The 13,001-nt window shown below is 43.1% G+C and overlaps 1 protein-coding gene across 1 annotated transcript in view; it reads right to left on the bottom strand.

Moving 5' to 3' along the window:
• The window catches only part of CCDC149 (coiled-coil domain containing 149), a 100,463-nt gene that overhangs the window by 48,534 nt on the left and 38,928 nt on the right, over positions 1–13,001 (bottom strand). Inside the window, exons 2-3 of the mRNA XM_079773641.1 lie at positions 11,313–11,474; positions 10,211–10,249 (exon numbers count right to left, since the gene is read on the bottom strand). Coding sequence (XP_079629767.1) covers positions 10,211–10,249; positions 11,313–11,474 — 201 coding nt within the window. The remainder of the gene's footprint in view (positions 1–10,210; positions 10,250–11,312; positions 11,475–13,001) is intronic.

Raw genomic sequence — 13,001 nt, 5'->3', positions numbered from 1 at the left:
CCTCCCAGATTCTGTTCTCAGCAGATAAAAATTTGGTGAAGGATGAGAAGAACACAGAGAATCAAGGGACATTGTAATCAACAAGCTATTTTTGGAAATTTCTCAATGGAATCAGAAAGAGTAAGTTGGACCCCAGTCCTTCCACTTACTGGGCTGGGTGACCCTGGGTGAGTTTCTTAACCTCTTGAGTGTCCCCATCTGTAAAACAGAGTCACCATATATACTTCATGTGGGGCCTTGATATTAAAATTGAGCAATAAAGACAGGACACCTACCGCAGTTCTTGGCATAGATAAGGTGCTGGTTAACAGCTGGTTGCCTTCCCCTTGATTATGGTCCTTCCACTTGCCCCAACTCAACCACACAGGGGAAGATCTGGCCAAATGCCTCCTTGGGCACAGTTGCCTCCTTTGTGATCCTGGCTATTCACTGTTCCTTACTTATATATTTATTTATATAACAAATATTAATTGAGCACCACCTACCATGTGTCAGGCACTGTTTTAGACTCAGAAGTTTCAGCAGTAAGCAATACATCTAACCCCTTGCCCTTGTAAGCATGCATTTTAACAGATTATATTATACTAGAGGCCCTGTGCATGGGTGGGGTCCCTCGGCCTGGCCGGTGATAGGGGCCAATCGGGGCCATCTTTCCCAGTCCCAATCGGGGCCAATTGGGGCTGGCCGGCCGGGGGTGAGGGACTGCAGAAGGTTGGCCAGCCGCAGGAGGTTGGCTGTGGGAGCGCACTGACTACCAGGGGGCAGCTCCTGAGTTGAGCGTCTGCTCCCTGGTGGTCAGTGCATGTCATAGCGACCAGTTGACCGGTTGTTTGGTCGTTCAGTCGTTTGATAGCTTAAACTTATATATATATATAGACATATTATATTATATTATATTATATTATATTATATTATATTATATTATATTATATTATGTCATGTCATGTCATGTCATATCATATCATATCATATTAAAATAAATAATGACCAGTAGTTGGATGGTTAGCGCTATGGAAAACAATTGAGCAAGCAAAGGGAACTGAGTGTGCAGGAGAAAGAGCCACAGAGGCCTCACTGGGAAGGGCACATTTCAACCAAGACTTGGAAAAGGGGAGAGAGTGAGCAAGACCCTTGTGGTAATCCCGGGGGAAGTTCCAGCTACTAGCTTCCCTCTCTTCCTCTCCCCATCACATGGAAAACTTTCACTTGGGAGAGCAGTTCACCCCAGAGACTAATGAAGTGGACAGAGGATTCAGTTCTTGAATTTTTTTCCAGTTTCCCTCTCCCTCCTGCAGGTCTTCTTCCTCAGCACAAACTGTCACAGGTGGGCAGCCTCTGCTTTTCCTCCACGCAACTCCAAAACATTTGCCAGACATGTGCTCAGCAAGTGTAATTCCTTTCCACCAGAGCGGGGGACATGCCCAGAGGAGGGGGAGGAGCCCAGGGCTGAAGGCAGCCTCCCAGGACCCGCTGCTGCCTGCACATGGTCAGGCATCTCAGTACCCCATCTGCAGGACACACAGCAAAATCCACCTTCACAGCACCTGCCTTTTCTTCAGCGGCAGAAGAGATGCCCAGAGAGACATGCTTGTAACAGTAATAGTGAAAACTTCAAAAAGACAAACAGTGCCCCAAAAACTGCAATGCCCTAACCTTCCCTGTTTGAATCAATAATGGCTTGCGCCCCTCACGTGGGTGGATGTTCACCCACCAGCATCACCGCAGTATCTAAGTCAGTACAACTCCATGTGTCTGTCCATGGTGAAAGGCCGTGGACCTCTACTCCGTCTCCACCTCTACTCCGTCACAAACCAGTACTGTTGCAAAATACAATAGAAATCAACTACTAGGAAAATGAATTTAAGACTTCAAGACTCCAAGTGTTTGTTAGATTCAAAAATCCTGCTGTCTGCCCGGCCAGCATGGCTTAGTGGTTGAGCGTCGACCTATGAACCAGGAGATCACGGTTCTATTCCCAGTCAGGGCACATGCTGGGGATGCAGGCTCCATCCCCAGTGTGGGGCGGGCAGGAGGCAGCCAACCAATGATTCTCTCTTATCATTGATGTTTCTATTTCTCTTTCCCTCTCCCTTCCTCTCTGAAATAAATAAAAATATATTTTAAAAAACCCTGCTGTCAGATTGCTGTCAAAGTTTCTAAACACTTCCTCTTCATTTCTGCACTGAGCTTGTCCAGCAACAGCAGCCTGAACTGGGCACTGGTCATTGGACATCACTTTGAACAGCACTGAGCTCAGCGACGCTCCCCAGGATTTAGACCTCAGAACAGGGCGGGCACCTGGTATATACCTCCAATGATACATAAAGCAGAGAATAGGGCTGCTTCAGGGAACAGCGATTCAGAGTCCCAGTGATGTGACTGTCAAACATGATTTTCTCTGCAGCCTGGCTCAAAAGAAATCTACCAAAATAAAATCAGTCGCATCTACAGTGGCTGCAAAACAATAGTCAATCAAGTGAGTTCACAGTAAATCTACACCAGCTTTAAAACTGACCCCTGGGGTAGGCTGGGGTGGGGAGGTGTCCTGCGTTAGGGCAGGTGACTTGTAATTTTCTTCTGTGTCTCACAGGCTGGAGTACTTGTCAGCACACAATTCTTTCCTATTCATCAGGCCTTCCACCTCCGCTCCAAAACAATAACTCTGAAAACCAGAAAATGACTATTCTGATACAGTGCCTAACACCTTAAAGAACAAGAAGAAAGACAAGAGAAGTTGTACATTTCAAAGCACTCAAAATAGAGGAGAAAAGTTCACACCATTCTTTTGACCAAAAATAATGCCCGTGACTCACACACATTCACTGTAACAACCCATCCAGCGAACACGGGGCGCCTGCTTGTAATTTATCAGCCATGCGGAGCGTGTTGTCTCCATGTTATCGGGAAGGACTCTGTGACCATGGGTTTAGAACAGCAGCACTGGGTGCGGGAAATGTCAGGGGAAGGTGGCAGACGCTGGGAAGGATTTCACAGGGAAAGAAAACAAAGCCGAGAGATTATTTTTCTCTAAACCTCTGGGGCAGGTGGGAGCATGAATAGCAGAACATGAAAAGGCTGAAAGAGAAGCCTATTTTCAATATTCAGATCTAGCCAAGGCCGACAGGAAAAGTTGACATTTTAGCTCTGATCATAGCGGAATGCTGAATACGGTGGAACACATTGCAGAATCCATATGTATTGAAGTCCCTCTTTTTGGCTAGAAGTTGATCTATTAAAATAGGGATGCGGAAGGGAGGGGAGAGAGAGTTGATGAAAATCCAGCCAGGAGGCCCGAGGCTGAGAGGGTATCATGGCTCTCCATTCCGACACACCTTCCTTTGTCAGAGGAAGAGCTCAACCCGCAACTACCCCTGACGTTTGCAGAAGCTTTTCCGGGGCCAGCCCCCACTGTGGGAACGGTGGGGCTCACAGAAATTCTCTCTGCTCAGAGGTGAAGACGACACCCCTGACAGTTGTTGGGAAGGCAGAGCCCTGGGACCAGAGAGGCCAGTGAGCATCTCACCCCAGCGCTCCCTCCGCTCTGCTGCAGAAGTTCCCACCGGGGGCAGATGCGTCCTGTGAGCAGTGAGAGTCTCTCCAACTCTCCCCAAGTCCTATTGCATCCTGTGAACTCCAGCCACATGAAATATTCATAAAATCATATGCTTTTTCTTCTGTTCATAGCACTCCTGTTAGTTAAACTTGCAGGCCCCTATTCACAGAACCTAGGACGGCAGAGGATAAAAACAACATTCCTGCCTCTACCGCTGTTTCAATTCCCTTAGAAATGCCACGACATGTGCCAGAACCGTTTACACTCTAGATGCAATACGTTCTTTAAACTTACAAAAAGCGACGGGAGAGTTGTAAAAAATGATGCCCCATGCTTGGCAAGGACGATCACTGCTAGGGCCTCCTGTTTCCAATGATCAAGTAATCATCACTGGCCCCGAGGAGGGGGTTTCAGGATGCGAGTTGGAGGAGACAGCCCTGAATCTCTGAGACGGGAGAAAAGGATCCATATACACCATTTTTCTCCCCGATGTCAGAATGAAAAGATGGTTACGAGCGGGTCAGAATATGTCACTCCAAAATATGCCACTTTGTCGTACAGATTACTTTGAGCTGAAGAAATTGAGAATCAACAGATACGGAGAGCTCTCCTTCCTCCCCTTTCCTGCCTGAAAGCAGGGCATACATTTCCTTTTGTGAGCGTGTCCCATCGGTGCCAGTACCAGGAAGAGGAGAGCGACTCTTATCACCAGAGACTGAGAGTGGGCACCATAAACAACCCTAACTAAAATAACCCTCGTCTCCGGTTAGTTTCCGCATATATTTCCTAGTCACTTACCCACAATTTATCATCCCTTGAAGCCCAAACCCCATCCTTTTGTTAGAATGGTATATAAGCCCCCACCCAAGTCTAACCAGTTCGTTGAGTTTCCCTTTTCTCTAAATTCCCTTCCATATCAACTATTCATAAAATCATGCTTTTTTTCTCCTGTTAATCACTCTCCTGTTAGTTAAATGTGCAGGCCCCATTCACGGAACCTAAGAGGATAGAGGATATAAAACATGAAGAGAAAGTGATGACAAGTTTAAGATTAACCTTCCAACCTGGCGCTAGCCCAGACCCTGGGAAAGCCAGGTGTCTTCACCCGAGCCCTTAAATAATTCAGGCCAGTGACCAGGAAGGGGGAGGGCAGCATTCCAGGAGCGATCCCTCAATCATCTTGAATCTTGCTAATTTATTAGATGAACAGCATTTCAGGTAACCTAGCCATGGAAAAGCTCCTCTACACTGTAGAGTAAACGAGGATGCATTACCAGGGAGCCCTGTATCTTATTTCTCAATTTGCTAATATAGCAAAACTGGAAATCAAACATGTGAGGGAAAAGTCAGAGAGAGACCGGTAAAACCTTGACCTAGGCACTTCCTCAAGAAGAGTAAGGAGCCCAGCCAGTGTGGCTCAGTGGTAGAGCATTGACTTATGAACCAGGAGGTCATGGTTGGATTCCCGGTCAGGGCACATGCCCAGGTTGTGGGCTCAATCCTCAGTGGGGGGCTTGCTGGAGGCAGCCAATCAATGATTCTTTCTCATCATTGACGTTTCTATCTCTCTCTCGCTTTCTCCCTTCCTCTCTGAAATCAATAAAAATATATTTTTAAAAAAGAAGAAGAGTAAGGAAAAAAGAGCATGAGAAAGAAAGAGACCAGATTTAGAAAATGCTGCTCAACTACATGGTGTTAAAAAGTTTGATACTCTGGACCCCTTACCCTACACCTTCCATAGGGGAACATACTACATAAAACAAGAATATGTAAAAAAAAAAAAAAAAAGTTTGATGAAACATCAAGCTTACTTGAGAGGTGTGATTGATAGCAAATTTAATTGCAATTTCTACTCGGCTGCTTTGGTGTACGGCGCCTCCTGTGTTAATAGTAATAGAGCGAAACTTGTTCTGCTGAGCAAGGGCCCCCTGTTCACAGCAACTGCCAAGGTGATGACCTCGGCTACAGCGACAGCTTCCTGATTTACAGAAAACAACCACCCGAGAGATTATTCCATACATAGTTGTTGGCTGGGCAAGGAGCCCTCAGCAGCCTCCTCCCACCTCATAGAAAGATCTCGGACATAATCTCAAAACACACACTTGCCAACGAATGCATTTCCAGCCCATGGGCAAACGCTCTTCAGTAGGTTTGGGAGGTGGCTACGTAAATAAATATTTGCTTAATCTTGCTCATGATTCTGCATTTGCCAGTGGCGCCCTTAACAGCTCCCAAGTTCTTTAGACGCATTGAGCCTAAATTTCCTCACCTACCAATTGGAGGTGCTTGCACCTTCCTTACAATATTGCTGTCAGGATTCAAAGGGGTTAGAGCAAGAGGCATTAGGGCTCGGAAGGAAGTTGCCGTAATATTTTGGGAGATATCCCACAGGCTGGACCCTGGATGTTTCCCCAGGTTCCCTGGTGTGACAGGAAAGCCGTACTTACTGTTCAAAGTGTTATGAAAGGAACATCTCAAAGCACTCGAGACCTTTGAAGGGAGTTTTCGGTTCTGAGCATCAAACCGGGACTCAGACGCAAAGCTGCTCTGCCTCGCAGTCACCGGGGACTGAAATAAGATTGACTAAGAAGACTGCTACTGAACTGAAAGGCTCCCTCCCACCCCACAGAGGGCCCTCTCTGCTCTGATTTCTCCAGGGTTGTCATCCTAGCGTATGTCACCGTCTAAATAAGCCATCACTTTTTAAGGGAAGAAAGCAAAGGCTCCCCCCTAGACCCAGAGGAAGCCTCCCGTGGCATATCTGCACAAAATCAAAACCGGAAAAGACAACAATGCATCTGGTTACTCACTCCAGGAGGAATTTGCGTGGGGAGAGTGGGCTGCCGTGACTGCCCCAAATCCCACTTTATAAGAAGATTAACCCAAGATCATTTACATTCCCCTTTGTCTCCTTTGGAGAGGCTGCTTGTTTAGCAAAAGACAAATATTTAGAATCATCTGAGATCTTCCGGTGATCTCTCGCTGCAGTGCGAAGAGGTGCCCCATGCACGGTTCTGCCTGGAGTACCAGGAAGAAATTTCCATTTCAATATGGCACGGGAAGCTATTAGTGCATCGCTGCTGTCGCGTCTTCTTCACAGCTTCTTTAACGGATGATTTACCATTGGAAATTGAGTTGTTTTCAAAAGTATTCTAAGTTCCAAAAGAAAGCCTTGACAACTGTTTCTAGCACCACAATCATGAAAGTTCTGGTCTGTCCTCTGAGGAGGAGACAAAAAAAGCAGGAAAAAAGGCCCTAGTGAGTTTGGCTCAGAGAATAGAGCGTTGGCCTGCAGACTAAAGGGTCCCAGGTTCGATTCCGGTCAAGGGCACATGCCTGGGTTGTGGGTTCGATCCTCAGTAAGGGGGTACAGGAGGCAGCTGATCAATGATTCTTTCTCATCATTGATGTTTCTATCTCTCTCTCCCTCTCCTTTCCTCTCTGAAATTAATAAAAGTATATATTTTTTAAATAGCAGGGAAAAAAGTATGGCCAGATATTGCTGGCCGCAGGAAAGAATAGTGGGTTAGGCAGCAACTCTTAGGTTAATTTCTGGTTCTCCACCACTCTGAAGCAGAGGGCTTCGAGTAAAGCATTTAATCTGTGGACTTTCAGAATGGGTTGAATTAAATATTGATTATGCTTCCTCTCCACTCAAATATTCTAAGAATCAAATGTAGAACAAAAACACCTGAACTCAAACCCTGAACCACAAGTTAGGAGATCTGGGTTCTAGTGCTGCTCTTTTAACCTGTAGTGTGACCTTGGACAAGTTACATGAAAAATTAAAGATAGCCAATCCACTTTTTCACTCACCATGGAGCACTCACCAAGTACAAGGAAGTCAGCATTATCATACCAGTTCTTCATAAGAACTTTATAAATATGTGTCATTATTATGTTCATTTTGAAGAGAAGGAAATTGAGTCTCAGAAAGGTTACACAAGATCACCCAGTCAGCAAGTAGTTGGCTTAAATTTGAATCCATGATGCCCATAATGTGCCCTTGAGACTTCATGAAAGACATCCTTGCCAGTGTGACCTCAGAAGATAGATTACATCCATCCATCCATTTATCCATCCATCTATTCATCCAGCCATGCATACATAGTCTCTGAAAAGCTACTACAAAGCACTACAAAGCACAAACGTTTTCTACTTATATCTAAGAAGAACCCTCAATTCATTTAGAGCAGCAGCTATTAAATGCAGTGCAAGAAACCCCAAGGATCCATGGACAGGAAGCAGACAGTCAATGAATCTAGGAAATTGAAGGCAAATATTTTTGTGGGCATCTATGTGCCGCATTTCTAGAACAAAGGCCCATGGTTTTCATCATTTTCCCAAAGATATCTCTGCTTCTCAAGAATGTAAGAACCACTGGCACCTGTGAACATGTGCATGTGTGCGTGTGTGTGTGTGTGTGTGTGTGTGTGTGTGTGTGTGTGTGTGTGTGTCTTGGCCATACTATTCACACAGCATCAAAAATTACAAGGTAATGAACCCAAGACGTTTATATGCAATACCAGGTATATGATCAATGAACAAAAACAGGATGTTTAGTTAGCTGTGACAGTTATGAAAAGACCAAACAAACCTGTTCTTATTTGCATCCACAAGTTTCAAAGCCCTGCTCTGGTATAGAGAATTCCCATAACATGGAATACACAGCATTAACATCACATCATCCGGGCTCCCCTCAAGCCCATAAAAGGCGATAATTCAGGGTATGTCAGCATAAAACAATTGTGAAGTTAAGAAAAGTTCTAACAAAGGTATCTTTGGAAAAAGTAATATATGTGTATGTATGTATGTAACTGTATTAAAAGAAATTTGATGTATAATATTCCTGGACATAATCCTATGAAAATGTTACCTGTCCCCAAATTAATCTATAAATTTAACAAGCCCTGAATCAAAATACCAATAGGTATGTATTTGGAGAGGGAGGCAGAGGAATCAGAGGAACACATGATAAAATGTTTGTTATCTTCCTGAAAAAGAAGAGCAAAGGGAAGGAGATGAGCCCAGATAGATATTAAAAGTATTATAAAGTAAAACCAGAATAATGTGGTAGGACCACAGGACTATATAGAAGCTCAAAGGAACAGAACAGAAAGTCCAGAAACAGATCCATGTATTTATACAAGGATTTATTCATTGATAAAAGTGGGCATCTAAAAGCCACAGGGAAAAATTGAATTTGTCAGTAAACAATGTTGGCTACCATTTAGGAGAAAAGAACATAAATGGCTTGTGAGTGTTGCTGGTAAGATGGCTTTTAAAAGTCCCAAGTGCTAGGTGTCCACCGATAGATGAATGGATAAAGAAGATGTGATGCATATGCACAATGGGATATCACTCAGGAATACGAAAAAATTGAAATCTTACCATTTGCAACAACATTGATGGACATAGAGGGTATTATGCTAAGTGAAATAACTCAGAACGAGAAAGACAAATACCATATGGTTTCACTTATATGTGCAATCTAAAACAAAACAAAATAAAACAAATGAACAAACAAAACAAAAGAAAAACAAACCCACAGAAACAGAACAAACTGATGATTGTCAGAGGGGAGGAGATTGGGGAGATGGGTAAAAGGTGAAGGGGAATAAGAGGTACAAACTTCTAGTTATAAAATAAATAAGTCCTGGGAAGTAATATACAGCACAGGGAATCTATATAATAAAAACCCAGTGGTCGTAACGCCATAACAACCAAAGAACGGTCACCAGGAGGCGCACGGATGGGTCCCGCGGTGCCGGCGGGACTTGATGCTGGGTCCCATGGTGCACCGGGTCTGGGTCTCATGCGATTTCACACACTGGGCCTCTAGTGTAGTCAATAATATCACAATCCCTAGCCAGTTTGGCTCAAGGGATAGAGTGTCAGCCCATGGACTGAAGGGTCCTGGGTTCGATTTTGGTCAAGGGCACATACCTCGGTTGCAGGCTCAATCCCCGGCCCTGGTTGGGGTGCTTGTGGGAAGCAACCAATCAATGTGTCTCCCTCACATCAATGTTTCTCTCTCTGTGTCTCTCTCCCTCCTTTCTACTCTCTCTAAAAATCAATGGAAAAATATCCTTGGGTGAGGATCAACAACAATAATAATAATATCATAATAACTTTGTATGGTGACAGATGGGTCCTAGACTTATTGTGGTGATCGCATTGTAAGGTATACAATGTTGAATCACTATGTTGTACACTTGAAGCTAATATAATATTGTATGCTAACAATACTAAAGTATGAATAAAATAAAATACAAAATTGAAACAAAAGCCTGAAGTGGCAGAAAATAAACAGTAAAACATTACCACCCATGGAACAGTAAGCTAATGTGCTATAGCCATGAACCTTCAACTTACGGTTTCCCAACAAGAAAGGGAATGCGGTCAATTCCTTGGAAGAAGGAATGGGGTGCACTCCGCCACCCTGTTGGACTTCACTCGGTTCCCTTCACCCTTCACCCCACCTCAATCCCTCTCTGCAGTAGAACTGCCCTACTACCCACTCCCCTCCGTAGGACAAAAGGATCCTGGAAAGTAAAAGATATCTCTGCACATCGTGGGATTCCCTGATCTCCATAACTGTTGAAGGCACCAATGCATACAATTTGAGAGTTATCCAAGATCAGGAGTAAGTCTCACCTGTTTCCTCTTTTCAGGGGGAAGTGACGGATCTCCATCCTACAAAGAAACAAATGCTACATTTTAGGTTTTTTTTCATGTGCTTAGAATCAAGGAACTGAACCAAACTATGAACTAGATTCAGACCCTCCCAAGTCCCACCCCCTGCAACCAGTAATGTGCTGAACCAAGTTCAGATATACTTTCAAAAAATTAACTACAAATTCAACCAGACTTATTTTGGAAAAACCTCTGAGGGATCAGTTCCATTTAAGACCAAACCTATATATTTTCCAAAACTGTGCAAACCAACCCAACCCCCCAAAAAAACCTGCATTTATCAAAATTATTTTTGAGCAGAGCCAATCTTATGTAATATTTCATTTGGTTTGAGTTGAGTTCCTCTTTACATCCAAAGGAACAGCAATGGATACACATATACACACTTGAGTTTTCTCTATGAACAGAATAATATGGGGAGGGGGAAGAAAAGATATGCTCAAAATAAAAGAAAATTAACTGAGAACTTCCAGTCCTATTAGACTTTTTGTCTTAAAAGAATTCAATTTCTCTCCTTGTAGGTCATCCGGGACTACAGATATCTCAGGTGAATGAGTAAATGCTCAATAATGAGTACATTTTTATCTGATGCTGTCCACATATAGGTCAACAGTACTTTAACCCGAGGAATCTTTCTACTCTATTTCTGTGCCAGGACAGTTCAATGAGCCCAGCACAAACGGTTAAATATTAGCAATAGTGTCAACACTTTAAAAAGAGGCTGCATACATGAGTAAAAAAGAAGCAGGAATGCTCTTGGTATCCTCCATTTCCATATAATTTATACCCTTAAAAATCTTGCCATATAAAGCCCTAAAGAAAACCTCAATGCTCATGATAAGAGAAATGTTTAAAAAATGAAAATATTACTATGCAACTATGTTTAAAAATGAGCTATATTTGTATGTATGGCCTAGAGAGATGTCCAAAATAAGGTGTGAGTGAAAAGAGCAAGTTTTAGAACAACATTTATACCATGCTATCCAACAGAACTCTGCATGTTAAAATGCCCCCTTTCTATCTTAACCAAGGAACAGGAATGCCACGGTGACGTCATACGTACGATCAGCTCTCGGTATTTCTTCTTCAGGGACTGGTGGCGTTCTCGGAGCTGGTTGGCCATGAGTTTGTACTGGTCCCTTTCTTGCTGGCATGTGTCCAGCTCCTTGGAGAGGATCAGCAGAGCCTCCTTTTTGCTCTCCAGCTTCCTTTTGCACACCAGGTACTGCAAAAGAAGTCCAAGCGACTGGTCAGGATCTCAACAGGACCTCAACATTTACCACGCCCTGCAGGCTTGTTTTGTTCTTTGTTTTGTTTTGTTCTGTTGCTTGTTTTGTTTTTAGAGAACATATACCCAGACATTTGTCAGTAACTGACGTAGGCACCTAAAGGCTGGGACAGTACCTAACCTATCCCTCAGGACAGAACCCAAGCTTTGGATGCTCATGTACTTTGGCAAACTGGGTCAGATAAAATCATTTCATTACAAACAAGTAAAACAGTAGAATACTTTTTAAAAAATTACATAGCTAAACAGATAGATAGCTGGACCCCAATAATTTCATTTAAAGGGATTTCTATATCCAGATAAGATTATGTAAAATTTTGTTAAAATTTTACAAAATGATATACAAAGAAAAACTTAATAAGACATTTGTATATTACCAACAATTGTCTCTTGGCAGCAAAATTATTTTCATGTTTTTAAATTTTTATTCTTTTAAAAATATATATATATTTCTTGATTTCAGAGAGAAAGGGAGAGGGAAAGATAGAAACATCAATTAGGAGAGAGAATCATTGATGGGCTGCCTCCTGCACACCCCCTACTGGGGACTGAGCCCGCAACCCTTGTATGTGCCCTGACCAGGATTGAACCATAACCTCCTGGTTCATAGGTGGACGCTCAACCATGAGCCATGCTGGTCGGGCTAACATTTTTATTCTTTAAGCTTTTCTATGCTTTCTAAAATTTCTAGACTAAACTCGTACGGTGTCTATAATTTAAAAAACACAAAAATATTATTTAAAATAATTTAATTGAACCATAAATCGTTGCAATAGATTGCACCTGTCCACACAACACAGCAGACATTTTCTCACCTGAGAATTTTGGTTCACATATTTGACCAAGATATGCACAACTTCTGTGATTCCAGCCCCCCCTCCCCCCAGAGACCAATTTTACGAACTAAGTACTTTAGCCACATTTGGAATTATCCCCAAATAGACGTGTGTACCTTGTGGAAACTTTTGTCCCTCCTTCTCCCCGCACTGTGAACCACCCCCCAAGTGACAACCACCCAGCACATGGGACAGCGTGAGCCCTGACCAGGACTCCTTTACTTTCATTGGCTATACCGCACCATCTGGTGTTATTCACATACGTGAAATGTGGCACTAAGTACCTTTTGAATTTGCCCCGTAAAAGACCAAATTCAGAGCATTCATGAAAACAATTTATAGTTTCATTATACACTCTGACATGAGCACTTTGTCATTGCGGACGCTCACACAAAGCAGAGAGAATCAGCACTCCCGAAACATTTGAGTCAATGCTCTTTTATGGACAAAAAGCATTACTCATATAGAGAGCTTGCTCAGAACTGACTTTGTTAAGTTCAATTTCAAATAAATGAAAGGGGAAAAAGAGAGTTTTGTGCATTAGCACAATCTTTTTTTCCTTAAAAAAAAAAAAAAAAAAGTAATTGCTTGGCTTCCAAAACAAAGGGGAGAGAAAAGCCATTCTGAG

The sequence above is a fragment of the Cnephaeus nilssonii genome (assembly GCF_951640355.1).
Source record: "Cnephaeus nilssonii genome assembly, chromosome: 1".
NCBI classification, from domain to species: Eukaryota; Metazoa; Chordata; class Mammalia; order Chiroptera; family Vespertilionidae; genus Cnephaeus; species Cnephaeus nilssonii.
Note: the sequence above shows the minus strand (reverse complement) of the source record. Positions and strands in the feature narration are given on the sequence as shown.